The sequence below is a fragment of the Phyllobates terribilis genome, unplaced genomic scaffold, assembly GCF_046119375.1.
Source record: "Phyllobates terribilis strain yellow unplaced genomic scaffold, ASM4611937v1 Scaffold_9__5_contigs__length_417890890, whole genome shotgun sequence".
Taxonomy (NCBI): domain Eukaryota; kingdom Metazoa; phylum Chordata; class Amphibia; order Anura; family Dendrobatidae; genus Phyllobates; species Phyllobates terribilis.
Window position 1 is genome coordinate 335,887,342 of NW_027362769.1, and position 14,364 is coordinate 335,901,705.

Here is a 14,364-nt window from a genome sequence, read left to right on the forward strand (position 1 = left end):
AGCAAATTATGAGGGTTTTCTGCTGCATAGAAGCTATAGTATTGTGCCCAGCATGATGCCCTTTGGTAAGACGTCTTCTAGTTGCTTCGAATGTGGAACCTGGAATTCATGGAGTTTTGTTTTTTCTTCCTTTAGGGTCTGGAGGTGATAGAATCCACCAACCTGAAGTACTTCACGAAGGAGATGACGGCCGAGTTTTACGCTCTAAAGGGAATGTTCCTTGCTCAAATCAACAAGTGAGTTTCCATCATGTTCATCGCTAATGACCATCATCTTATTAAACTGGGCGGCGGAGGGACTTTATGGGCGGCAGAGGGACTGATGGGTGGTGAAAACCCGGCTTAGAACAGCTGCTCATTTTCCAATACTCACAGATGGGGATAGGTTATAATCCCAGGCCATATTTTACTGGTCAAAGCTTTCCAAAATCGGACATGCCAGGTCCTCATCTCCACCAACAATCATCTGTGTGTCCACTCCATACACATTAGATTGTCGGCCCGGCTTCAGACGGTGTTAATCTAATGTGTATGGGGGGCTTTAAGCTTGTGTAATCTGCCATGTCTGGAGATGAGACGTACAGAAGTCATGCCCTACACCAGGGTTTATGATTTTCTAGTGTGTCCGTCCATACAGCAGATCACACATGTGCCAGTCCTCTATAAAGGTCAGCCATGGACACATCTTTCTCTGCCTCCTAGTATGTGAGCAAGGTGATAGCACAAGTATGAAGAAAGTCATCAGAGGTGTCAGTGTGATAGATCGCTCAGGCGTGGAGAAAGAAAAGGAAGGGCTTGTGACAAATCTGGTTAGAGAGAGAAAGTGTTGATAAAGTGAGTCATTTATCAGCGAGCTCCCTCAGTAATAGCGTTCCTGGACACGCACTCCACCAGTCTGGAAGATACGCCTGTGTGGGGATTTTTTTTCTCCGACTTCCCTTTCTTACTAAAGCAGGGAACAGAATTGGTTCTGCTATATTAGGGCTAATTAGCTTTTTAATAGACTTGCTGTCAGTCGGAGTTATTAGCTTATGCATCATGCTTTCTTAAGTATTGGTAGCCGTGAAGAGGGGAGGAAAATTGTTCTGTGTCCCACAATGCTCTATTATACCACTGCCGGCAAAATATCAATAAAGTTTTACAAAGTGCTGTGTTTTTTTTTTTTTGTACATTTGCAGCGTCTGATTCCTTTATTTAAGGGGATTGTCCGGTCTTGGGGTACAAGTCTGCAGTCACACTGTGTGACTGCAGACTTGTGAATCCTCACATCACGCACACTACGCACTGTCAGGATTGTCTGGCCCCAGGAGCAAACGGTCATGCATTTGCATACTTCTGGCCACATTCCAACTAGACGTGTCCGGCTAGTCGGCATGTGACCGCATGTATGCAAATCTTATGCTTGCGATCACATGCCCCCCGTTACCAGCATCGGAGAATCCTCACCTCATTTAGTGACTGCAGACTTGTAGCCTAAGGCCGGGTAATCCCTTTAATGTATTTGACAGATATGATTGAACCCAATGTACATTGGTTATGGTCATGGCTGGGATAGTCGTCATATGGGGGGGGGGGGCACAACTTTTGTGCATAAATAAAGCATTTCAGTCGAACCAATAATTAGTTATATATTTGGGTAACTTCCCTCCCATCGGAGACCCCCACCCCCAAAAAAAATTTGATTGGGGGTCCTGATACTGGGAGGTGAGAATTACCCACTAAAATCAGTGGGCTGCTCTTGTATGCACAACATGTCCTCCAGTGGCAATGCCACCTGTTACGAGAGTCGTCCTATATTACATCTGTATGTCCTCATAGAGCCTATAGACAATGAAAATGGTCTCTGAAGCAGGCAGCCTTTGTAAGTGCTGTCTTAAAGGGGTTTTTGCTAGGATATGCCATCACTTTGATTGGAGGGGGTCCCAAAGGTTGGACAGGTCCAGGGCAGGGAATGAAGGTGACGCAGTGCATTCCCTTAATCTGGTTATCTCCTGCACAGCTGTCCACCCAACTGTGCAGGAAACTGCAGCTTGGTGCCATTCATGTGATGGGAGCGGCTGTAGTACCCTGCACAGCCAGGAGGGAAAATAAAATGAGAGGGGCATGCAGCACTACACAAGCGTTGTTCTGCCTTTTATTCTCAGAAACTATGGGGGACCCAATGATTATATAGCAGTGCCATATATTAGTGATGTAGGTAATGGGGGGGGGAAACCCTTAAAGCACCACTTGAGTGGTGAAATAATAATAATAAAAAAAAAACGCTGCAGTGGTGGAACTGATCTGAGTTCTTTCACCCTGGTTTTATACTCCACCAGTCGCCGTCTTCAGCTCTTCCCAGTGCTGCTCCGGTCCTGCGCTGCCATCCTGTGACCGTATCTTCTGACTGATCGGAAGTCAGAGGTAATGGTCACAAGATCTCAGTGTAAGTCTATGAACCGTCATTCTGGCTCAGATACACTTACCTGCAGCCGTCTTCATCTTTTATCAGCTGCGCTCCAAGCTCAATGTAACTATAAGACTAGAGGCCACAACTTATATTAGTGACTGCAATATAAAAAAAAACGCTGGAAGGGGCTTTCATCATGCTTGTGCTTTTTGTGTTTTTTTGATAAAATGCAAACATGTGACTAGTGAAAGATTATTTTAATATTATAATTTTTATTATTTCCAATATATAGATGTGTTTTTTTTTTTTTTTTACTTCTTGCATCGCAATTAAAGGGTATTCCAATCTCCAAAATCCTATCCAAATATGTAGTAGGTATAGTAATAATATTAGCAAGTACCTCAAGCCCCATGTGCAGGGCATTGCAGTAGCTTAGGAATCCACAGCTCCGGGGTCTGTTTCATGCTGCTTCTCCCATCCTAATGAATTAGCCGCGCATCAGGAGACGACGCTGTGTCTATCAGCGTCAGCCATTGTGATCACAGGCCTGCAGGGCAGGGAATGAATCGGGCCGTACATTACCACGATCTCCATTACAGGGATGCGGGTCCCTTTAAATGACACCTGGTTTCTGCACCCGCAAGCCGATAGCAGGAAACGTTATTCCTCCCAGCTGTGCAGCCTTATTATCGGTGTCACTTCCATTCAGAATGGATCTCATTCTGTTAATAAAATGGCTTGTAGTGCAATTCCCTAATATGATACAGGTATTGTGGGAGCAGCCTCATATTAATAATTCTGAAACCTTTTATTACCATCCATTTGGACATTTCCCCCATGTATTTGTTTACCGCCACTCGGCTCATAATCCTTCTCCATTTAGAGAACGAATATGCAAATACATATTTGGGGAAATAATTAGTCAGGATCCATAAACGAGCTCATAATGGTCCAATTAATCAGATGTAAATGCAGACGGACCAGAACGAACATTAAAACGTTTCTTAGCGTTTCCGGCCCTATGTGTAGCCGGCAGCCAATTAGTAAGGCAGCATTGTAATGATCTTTAAATGAGCCGCTAGGCCTCCAGCGAACTGGTGTGGGTTTATATATATGATGAGATCCTTCAAGTTTTGTCAGATTTTATATAATTATGGTTTAGTTGTCTCTTTGGCCGTAACTGAATTTTTTATTTTTATTTTTTTTCCTCCCGAAGGTCGGAAGATGCAAACAAAGCCTTCTCCGCTGCGGTGCAAATGCATGATGTTCTTGTCAAGGCCTGGGCCATGTGGGGCGACTACTTGGAAACCATCTTTGTCAAGGAGCGTCAGCTGCACCTCGGGGTGTCGGCCATTACCTGTTATCTTCACGCCTGCCGTCATCAGAATGAGAGCAAGTCAAGGAAATATTTGGCCAAAGTAAGTTTTGGCGCCTTCTCAAACTACAAATGAGACATTGGTCGGTGGGACCAAGTATTCTACTAATCTCAAGTCGCTAGGAATTCCTATCACTTAAAGGAAATCTGTCAGCAGGTATTTTACTGCGTAATCTGAGAGCAGTCAGAGTCTGATTCCAGCGATGTGTCACTTATTAGGCTGTGTGCTATAGTTTCAATACAATCAGTGTTCTATCAGCAGGAGATTATCGCTGCAGGACTAGGTTTCATGTGCCAGGCAGTCCAGCTAATCTGTGTAACCACGCCCCCATTACTGATTGGCTGCTTGCCACAGGAAGCTGCCAATCAGTGGTTTTGGCAGGGTTATACTGAGCACTGCTACATCTAGAGCAGAGAAAACAGGGATTCTATCAAAACTGCTCAAAGCAGCTCAGTAAGTGATATATCGCTGGAATCAGGGTCTCTGTCCCTACGTCATGCTCATCTCAGATCACAGAGCAAAAACCTGCTGACAGATTCCCTTTAAAGGGGTTTTCCACCATTAAAAAAAATATAGCTCTAAACGCCTGTATACTTATCAAAGTGCTTACCTTCCCAGCGCTGGCTTCAGTCTGGAGTCCCACCAAGGACAACATCTGCAAAAGTGTATGTTCTCCCCGTGTTTGCGTGGGTTTTCTCCGGGTTCTCCGGTTTCCTCCCACACTCTAAAGGCATACTGATAGGGAATGTAAATTGTGAGCCCCAATGGGGACAGCGATGATGGCGCTATATAAGCAAGCGTAATAAATGAATATGTATACACAGTTGGGGCCATGTTTTTGAAGGTGGAAAACCCATTTAGTGATTTCTCGAGTCAAAGGAAGAATGAAGGTGCTACATCCCCTTCAGTTTTTCTTCTGCACAGAGGGGTTGCTTATCTCTCACCCAACCATAGGGGCTCTTATGTGAATCTTATGTCTTCGATCTTTGATATATTCAGTGGCTGCTAACAATTTAAGGGGTATTCCCATCTCCGAGATTCTATCCCAATATATAGTAGATGTAATAATATTAGAAAATACCTTCAATTAGAAATGTAGTATAGTTCTTCTGATTCGCTATGTCATTACCCCATGTGCAGGGCATTCCAGTAGCTTGGCTATCCTTGGTTACGGCCACGAACAACTAACTGTCGCTATATGAGTGGTCGTAACCATGGATACCTAAGCTACTGCAATGCCCTGCACAGTGGGGTAAGCGACATAGCTAATCAGAAGAACTATACTACATTTCTAATTGGAGGCATTTGTTAATATTATTACACCTACTACATATTGAAATAGGATATTGGAGATGGAGACACCCCTTTAATCTTATATCTGAGATTTTCAGTGTTTCGTTATATTTAAATGCATTTTCCTTTTCCTCTGTAGGTTTTGTGGCTCTTGAGCTTTGATGATGATAAGAACACCCTGGCGGACGCTGTAGACAAATATTGTATTGGGGTCCCACCCATCCAGTGGTTGGCTTGGATCCCACAGCTTCTCACCTGCTTAGTTGGCTCGGAAGGCAAGCTTCTTCTGAACCTCATTAGCCAAGTAAGTTGTCTTTTTCTTGTATTTATGGAGCATTATAACAGGACCCTGTTTTTGACTGACTTATTGCTTACAACCATCGCACTGCTCTCCAGCACAGGGACAGTGTTACTACAGTGCTTCCCTTGGCGTCCGAAATACCTGAACCCTAAAGATCCTAAAAGGGTTGTTCAAAGTTTTCCAAGTGATCCAGCATGTCTGACTTGGCTAATAAAATATTAAAATATGAATGAACTCACCCTGCTACCTACACCGTGTAGTAGCCGCTCTCAGGTCCTGCAATTTTTTACTTCGATAGTAGCTGAGCTGCAGTACCAGAGAATGGCCTCTGCACGGTGTATGGAGCTGTCCTGTTTCGGCTCTATACACTTTGTACTTCCGGTGGCCTGGTAACAGCTGATTGGTGATGGGGCTGGGTGTCAGACCCCCACCGATCTGATATTGATGACCTAGGTGCCCCATACACATGAGATGAACAATTGTCGCAGCTCAGTAATTTGTATGGAAGTGTTCCAACCTCTCCCTCCCACACGCTGATATCGTGGGAATATGGATTGGGCATGATGAATTTCAACAAGCCCCATTATTTTGTTTTTTAAAGGTAGTCTGTAAGCCCAAACTGACAGTATAAACTAGGCAAACTGAGCTTCCTCTGCAGTCAGTGCTTACTCCAGGCATTCTGGTGCAGTGCGGGAGGCGGGGCATGAAAAATCAGAGGGCGGAACAGTTCACTGAGCTTCTTGGCCACACCCAGGGTTCACTGAGCTTCTTGGCCACACCCAGGGTGCACCAAGCAAGATCGGAGGCTATTACGAATTGTGTGATTTTTTTTTTAATATATGGGCTTTATCCCCTACAATGCAATATGCTCAGTTTATACCGTCAGTTTTATGGCGGACACGCACCCTTTAAGGCAGATAAGCTGCAATCAGTGAAGCCAGCGGCTTTCTACCCATAGGACCAGTTTTTACCGTGTATCACTTGAACCCCTGCTGTTTTGTGACTCCGGTGTGATGCAGACAGTTCGGGAGGTTTTATTTTTATGTAGCTTTACTAAAGTGGTGCTTTCCTGTAAAGCCTGCAGTAAATCTAGTTACATTGTGGGTTATACCTTATTATTGGATGTAAGTGCTCGCTAATTATTTTATAAAGGCGAATGGAAATGAGCAGAAATTGCCTCATGTTTCACTGTAATTGTTCTGCGCTATTTGCGGATAACCGGAGACTGGGAAATCATTGCTCTGATTCCATTAAACCAATTGAGTTAATGTACATGTGTGTGTCTGAGTATAGGGTAAGGTAATACTCCACTGATGTATTGTCATTTGTAGCTAGAAATACGTGTTGTGTGTATAATGGGCAGCACGGTGGCTCAGTGGTTAACACTACAGCTCTGGGGTCCTGGGTACAAATCCCACCAAGGACGACATCTGCAAGGAGTTTGTACTCCCCTTGTTTGTGTGGGTTTTTTCTGTTTCCTTCCACTCTCAGAACATACTTATGTGCAATTTATAGTGTAAGCCTCAATGGGACAGCAATGACAATATCTGCAAAGAGCTGCGGAGTATGTAAGCATAGCATAATATTTAAAAAAAATATATATGTATTTATAAAACGTGTATAATACACGTGTATATGTGTGTGTATAAAATGTGTGTGCATATATAATGTGTATACAGTCGGTACGGAAAGTATGCAGAACCCTTTAAATGTTTCACTCTTTGTTTCATTGCAGCCATTTGGTAAATTCTAAAAGGTTCATTTTTTTTCTCATTAAAGTATACTGTAAACCCCATCTTGACAGAAATGTAGAATTTTTTGCAAATTTATTAAAAAAGAAAAACTGAAATATCACATGATCATAAGTATTCAGACCCCTTGCTCAGACACTCATATGTAAGTCCGTACCCACTGTATAATATATGTAGTGTGCATATGTGTGTGTATATTTTATGTATGTGTGTATATATATATATATATATATATATATATATATATATATATATATATATATATATATATACACAGTTGTGCTCAAAAGTTTCCATACCCCAGCAGAATTTTTCCTTTCTTGTTTCAGAGAATATGAATGATAACAAAAAACCTTTTTCTCCACTCATGGTTATTGGTTGGGTGAAGCCATTTATTGTCAAACTACTGTGTTTTCTCTTTTTAAATCTTAATGACAACCAAAAACATCCAAATGACCCTGATCAAAAGTTCACATACCCCAGTTCTTAATGCCGTGTATTGCCCCCTCTAACATCAATGACAGCTTGAAGTCTTCTGTGGTAGTTGTGGATGAGATTCTTTATTTTCTCAGAGGGTAAATCTGCCCATTCTTCTTGGCAAAAAGCCTCCAGTTCCTGTAAATTCTTCGGCTGTCTAGCAAGAACTGCGCGCTTGAGATCTCCCCAGAGTGGCTCAATGATATTGAGGTCAGGAGACTGAGATGGCCACTCCAGAACCTTCACTTTGTTCTGCTGTAGCCAATGACAGGTCGACTTGGCCTTGTTTTTTGGATCGTTGTAATGTTGGAACGTCCAAGTACGTCCCATGCGCTGCTTTCGGGCTGACTAGTGCAAATTTGCCTCCAGTATTTGCTGATAACGTGCTGCATTCATCTTTCCTTCAACTTTTACCTAGTTTCCTGTGCCTTTGTAGCCCACACATCCCCAAAACATCAGCGATCCACCTCCTTGCTTTACTGTAGGAATGGTGTTCCTTTCATCATAGACCTTGTTGACCTCTCTCCAAATGTAACGTTTATGGTTGTTGCCAAAAAGTTCAATTTTGGCCTCCTCACTCCAAATTACCTTGTTCCAGAAGTTTTGAGGCTTGTCTCTGTGCTGTTTGGCGTATTGTAGGCGAGATACTTTGTGGCATTTGCACAGTAATGGCTTTCTTCTGGCGACTCGACCATGCAGCCCATTTTTTTTCAAGTGCCTCCTTATTGTGCATCTTGAAACAGCCACACCGCTAGTTTTCAGAGAGTCCTGAATTTCATCTGATGTTATTAGTGGGTTTTTCTTTGTATCCCGAACAATTTTCCTGGCAGTTGTGGCCTACCTGACCGTGGTTTGGTTTTTACAGAGCCCCTGATTTTCCATTTGTTAATCACAGTTTGAACGCTGCTGACTGGCGTTATCAATTCCTTGGATATTTTTTGTATCCCTTTCCTGTGTTATACAGTTCAACTACCTTTTCCCGTAGATCCGTTGACAATTCTTTTGCTTTCCACATGACTCACAATCCAGAAACGTCACTGGCTGGATGAAAGATGCAAGAGTCTGTCTAGATCCCAGAAACTCACTCAGCTTTTATGCACACACACTGATTACATGAAAACAGGTCACAGGGGAGGATGTTCCCTTTAGTAGCCATTCAAACCCATTTGTGTCAAATTCTGTGCATGTTATCAGGCCAAAATCACCAGGGTATGTGAACTTTTGATCGTGGTCATGTGGATGTTTTTGGTTGTCATTAAGATTTAAAAAGAGAAAACACAGTAGTTTGACAATAAATGGCTTCACCCAGCCAATAACCATGAGTGGAGAAAAAGTATTTTTGATATCATTCATATTGTCTGAAACAAGACCAAGAAAGGAAAAATTCTGCCGGAGTATGTAAACTTTTGAGCACAACTGTACATATGTGTGTTTGTGTATTATTTATTTATATCTACTGTATATACCCATTTATAAGCCGACCCGAATATGAGCCGAGGCACCTAATTTTACCACAAACTGGGAAAACTTGTTGACTCAAGTATAAGCCTAGGGTGGGAAATGCAGCCGCTACTGGTAAATTTCCCCATCCTGGTTAGCATGGCCCCCTCATCCCCAATCCTGGTATGCATGGGCCCCCTCATCCCCAATCCTGGTATGCATGGGCCCCCTTATCCCCAATCTTGGTATGCATGGGGCCCCCTCATCCCCAAGTTGTTCCATTACAGAGATATTCACTTTTGGAGCGCAGTATGTGAAATCTCTGCTTGAAGTGCAACTGGGCGTTTTTTCAGAGTCTTCTCTGGTGGAGGATGTGCTTTTTCACTCCCTCCTAGACTCTACCGAGCTGCTATTGGCAACATCTGGGAGGGAGGAGTGAAAGCACACAATCCAGTGAAGACTCTGAAGAAACGCCCAGTTGCACTTCAAGCAGAGATTTCCTATACTGCGCTCCAGAAGAAGCAAATGTGAATATCTCTGCAATGGAGCGACGCAGCACAAAACAAAGCATGGTCAGAATCGTGGGAGCTCAGGAATTTTTACAAGGTATTTAACTCAATCGTTTGGAGTAAGTCACAAGTCCTCTTTAACTAGAGAAGCGGGGTGCCTGCTTGACCACCATTCAATTCAATTCTTAAGGAGATGGGGGTATCAGACCCCCATTCTAGTAATGACTTGTGGCACCAGCAGATTTTTTTCCACCTATCGTATGATATGAAAGCCACTTTAATATAATAATCTTACTCTACTCCTTGAAGAGTCACCAAAAAAAACCCCAGAAAACTATTAGGTAGAAAATTTTTCATTCTGCCACTTTTATGGCGACTGTTAGTTTCCTTCCCCACGGTGAATCCGGAAAAAGTTTCAAAGAGTGAGAATCCTGCCCTTTTCATTATACGACCGGTTACCACGGCAACCCGGTCCTCGTTATAAATTTCCTCCCCGCGTCCTGCCTCACGAGTGACACAATTTGTGCATATTTTATGAAGCCTTGTTAGGAGAATCGCGCTCATGACAAAACGCTCCGCGGCGAGATCGCTCACCTCCATCAGCGTGCCGGCGAGGCGCCTTAACCCTCCAGCTGCCACAGGACCTGCCTGGTCCGTGCCGGATCTCATGCATTCGCAGGGCCGGTAATAAAATTCTTTAAAGTGCACAGTGCCCAAATGTAATGGAGCGCGTAATGTGCGACGGATGAAGCCCTCCATCCACTAATCCTTCGTTAAGCAGGCATGCAATTTCACCGCGGCAGAGGGGTCTCTGCTTTCACAGGAGGATATTTTTTTTGCCTTTAGAGCTTCAATTATGTAGAGTAAGATTAGTCGGTAATGGGCACTGCCAGTGGGCACACTGGGAATTGTGGCCTGGCTTTATAGACTTGCTGGCTGGTGTCACTATGCCGGCTGCGGCTGCTGCCTGGTGCCATACCTTGCTGGGAACTTGCAGCTCTGATCATATTCTGCTGCCTCTTCGTTTTATACAAGGATGATCGAAAGGACGCTCTATAATGACCCTCACCTCGCTCTGTTTGGAGGAAGTGCTGAAGTGGCGCCTTTTTGTCGTGGCATTGGCCAGAGATGCAGCACTACATCTGATATCAATCCCCATTCATTTAGTTCGCACTCTTAAGATCTCTTAAACCCGTTGAGGCTGTTGTATTTACTTTTAAGATCTGTCAGAATGGCTGCAGTATTCTGTATGAAAGTGAAATCTATTCTCCATTTGCCTAACCTGATTAATACCACCTCAGTGTCCCTCCTCCCTGCTGCAATCTCACAATGCTCAGTATAAGCTGCAGCTGTCAGTCAGCCTGGGAGGACCGAGACTTGATCAGTTTCTTTCTGTTGATTGACTCCTAAAATGCTCATTTTAATATTTGGATTATACAGCCATTCTGACATAGAGTTTCAAAGTAAGTACAGGTGTCTAATTAAAGGGGTTTCTCCACTTTTAGAAAAGTAGACCCCTAATGATTCCAGTAATGTAAAATTATAGGATATAGTACTCTCCCTCGCCTGCTCTATACTCTGTATTTTGCCTAAGTGGGGATGTAATTTGGACAGCTCACATCACCACTGCAGCCAATCGCTGAGCTCAGCAGCTTGTGCTGTCTACTTCGCCAGAGCTGCTGAGCACATTGTTTGACTGCAGCGACAGGCCCTTTAAATCTTAGTCTTGACAGTCTAAACTAGGCACGAATTGTAAGAAAAATTAATATATGCATGTATGCAAAGGGAACCCAATTGTGGGAGCCTTAAAGGGGTTGTCTGGTACTTTTATATTGTTGGCCTATTCTTAGAATATCAGATCGGTGGGGGGTGGCAGACGATTTATTTGAATGGGAGAGGATTAGCGGTACCAGGTCTTACCCCCTATACTGTTGATGGGGCTGTGCTGTTCTGCTCCTGCAATTGAGCACATCCAGCCGTCGCCGGCATTGGGAACAGCTGATTGGTGGGGGTGCTGGTCCCTCTACCGATATATGATTTTCATGACCTCTTCGAAATGTAGGCCATTAATATAAAAGAAACAAACAAACCCCTTTTATAGATCAAAAGTAATCTGACAGCAAGTGATTGCCTACAGCACCTCTACAGGATAATATAAGCATTACATGTGTTGGGTCCTCCAAAGAGATGCTCATTGTATCCACTTCCTACTTCATGATTGTAAAAAGAATAACTTAAAGGGGCAGTCCAACTCTGATGCTTTTTTTTTTTTTAATTCATATATTTGGGGTTAAAACATAATAATTTTTGCAATTGCATTTCTTTCATTAAAAATGTTGCAGTTAGCTATTATATGCTTTGTTTCCGTGGACATTCAGCTTTGATGTGGTCTGTGGTCAAAAGCAGCTGAGATGAGCTCGAAAGAACAGATAGGAGTCAGAAACTCTGTTATTGGGCCGTCTGAATGAGCTCACTGACGGATTCTCCGTTAACTCATTCTGCAGAATGTCAAACGGTGCAAAATTTTTAATGAAACCCAATTGCAAAAATGATTTTTTAGCCAAAAATACATGCATTCTAGTAAGGAAACAAAAAATATTCCTAAAAGTGAACCACCCCATTAATACCAATTAAAAAAATGTGTTTTCTAAGCCAAACATCCCAATGGCGCCTGTGAATGCCTTTTTCTAGTTCTTACATGATGTTTCGCCCTCCTAAGAAATGAGCATAAAGTCTGAACCGTTTTCTTTTCTCAGGTCGGTCGAGTCTATCCTCAAGCCGTGTATTTCCCCATCCGGACTCTGTATTTAACGCTGAAAATCGAGCAGCGGGAGCGTTACAAAAGCGGTGAGTCTCGGGCTTCTGAGCAAATCTCTTGATTTTACACCTATATTACATCGGGAGAGGAAGTAATTTCATGCTTCCTTTCTGTGTTGCTGACACAGCGGAAAGATGGCAAAAAGGATGGAAAATGCGTTTTGCTTCTCGCTAAAGGTTTTCTTTTCTCCTGAATCTTATGAGCAGGTTTTTACTTAAGATGGCCGAGCTTTCTCCTTCACATCACAAATTGATTCCTTATCCCCGTATGCGTCTCAGGACTGTTCTTCTACCACCGAGTGAAGATGGATCAAATCCGGCCATTCATGCATTTAGATTAGTGTATTGCTGTCTTTAATGGGTTCAGAACTAAAAGCCATAAGATACTCTGTCATACAATGCCCCTGGCATAGACTTCTTTATGTTTGAGCCACGTACACCCTAATATATATATATTTTGTGAATTTCAACCTCACGCTTTAAGCCATTTTCAGATCCAGTACTCTGCTCATATTGCTCCTTTATATAGAAATACAGTATTTCTGTCCAAGCTTTCGTTAAAAAGGACATAAGTTTGTAATAAAGCCGATCTTTCACCAAATTTCACATTATAATCTGCATGATATATTAAGTAGGTCTCCTAGAACTGATGAGACTGGTGTACTTATTTTGATGTCAGGAGTAGTCGGCGATCTGACAAATTAGCAAATCCTTCTGTAGAAAAAGAGCTGGATTCAATCTCTGCCCATCCAGCCCGATTTGACAGCTGCAGCTTGTATTGAGCAGTGTGAGATCTCAGCAGGAAGGAGGGACATTGAGGAGCTGTCAGTGTGAGATCTCAGCAGGCAGGAAGGACATTGATGAGTGGTCAGTGGGGGATCTCAGCGGGAAGGAAGGACACTGAGGAGCTGTCAGTGTGAGATCTCAGCGGGAAGGAGGGACATTGAGGAGCTGTCAGTGTGAGATCTCAGCGGGAAGGAGGGACATTGAAAAGTTGTCAGTGTGAGATCTCAGCGGGAAGGAGGGACATTGAGGAGCTGTCAGTGTGAGATCTCAGCAGGGAGGAGGGACATTGAGTAGCTGTCCGTGTAAGATCTCGGCAGGAAGGAGGGACATTGAGGCGCTGTCAATCAGGATGTGTGGATGGATATTAAATTAAACTCTCCCCCAAAAATTATAAAGCTACTCTGACATGGATTTGCAAAGCACATACTGGTTATGAGATCTATTTAGCAATGTATGCAGTTTGTATTGTGAGATCTGGTGACAGAATTGCTTTTTAAAAAAAAAAAAAATAAATAATAATAATAATCATTAACCTGTTTTGTCCCCTGCCATTCCAGTCAATCTCCGCTGTTTTTCAGCATTGATATCACATCTATTCTTGATGTGATTAGCTGCAGTTCTCCCTTCCCATACATGCAGGGTGACCACGAAGACCAGGGATTGAGTGCAAGTAAAGTGACGGCACTGGAAGGGGTTGAATAGGCGAGCAGTCATCGATCTGCAGGATAGGTGATGACTAGTATGTCGGTGGGTGTCTGACCACTGAGACCCTCGCCTGTCTCCAGATCATGGATGTTTGAAAGCAGCAGTGGTCACACATGCACATGGGACTGACAGCAGAGGCACGGCACTGACCCATATAGTAGAGCAGCGGAGTCCACACCACTAGAGGGACCCCATGAGCCAACTGCACAGTATTTTGTTATTGCGATTACTTTAAGCTACTGCGCCCTCTAGTGGTGGCTGCAGACAAACTGAATTGTAACCTTTTAGGGTTGTAGGTGCCATCCTCGGAGGTTGAGAGCGCCTTAATGGCGCCTATATGCCTGTTACATCCTGCGCGCCTAAGTACAGATGAAGCAGCCAAATTGAGTTTTTATTAGGAAGGCTTTTCAATCTTATCGGCGCGGATAATAGAGAGACTTACAACATACACTTATTGTTTCATTGGGTATTCCTGAAACATTATAGATGGAGGTAAAAATTTTTGTTGCAATAATGTTGAT

At 43.3% G+C, this 14,364-nt stretch overlaps 1 protein-coding gene across 3 annotated transcripts in view; it reads left to right on the forward strand.

Annotated features, from left to right (window-relative positions):
- TRRAP (transformation/transcription domain associated protein) overlaps positions 1-14,364 on the forward strand; it is a 141,165-nt gene that overhangs the window by 106,830 nt on the left and 19,971 nt on the right. For all 3 annotated transcript variants that reach the window (XM_073648014.1, XM_073648015.1, XM_073648016.1), the window contains 4 exons: positions 136-236; positions 3,605-3,806; positions 5,197-5,361; positions 12,292-12,382. In XM_073648014.1, the coding sequence (XP_073504115.1) occupies positions 136-236; positions 3,605-3,806; positions 5,197-5,361; positions 12,292-12,382 (559 nt within the window). The remainder of the gene's footprint in view (positions 1-135; positions 237-3,604; positions 3,807-5,196; positions 5,362-12,291; positions 12,383-14,364) is intronic.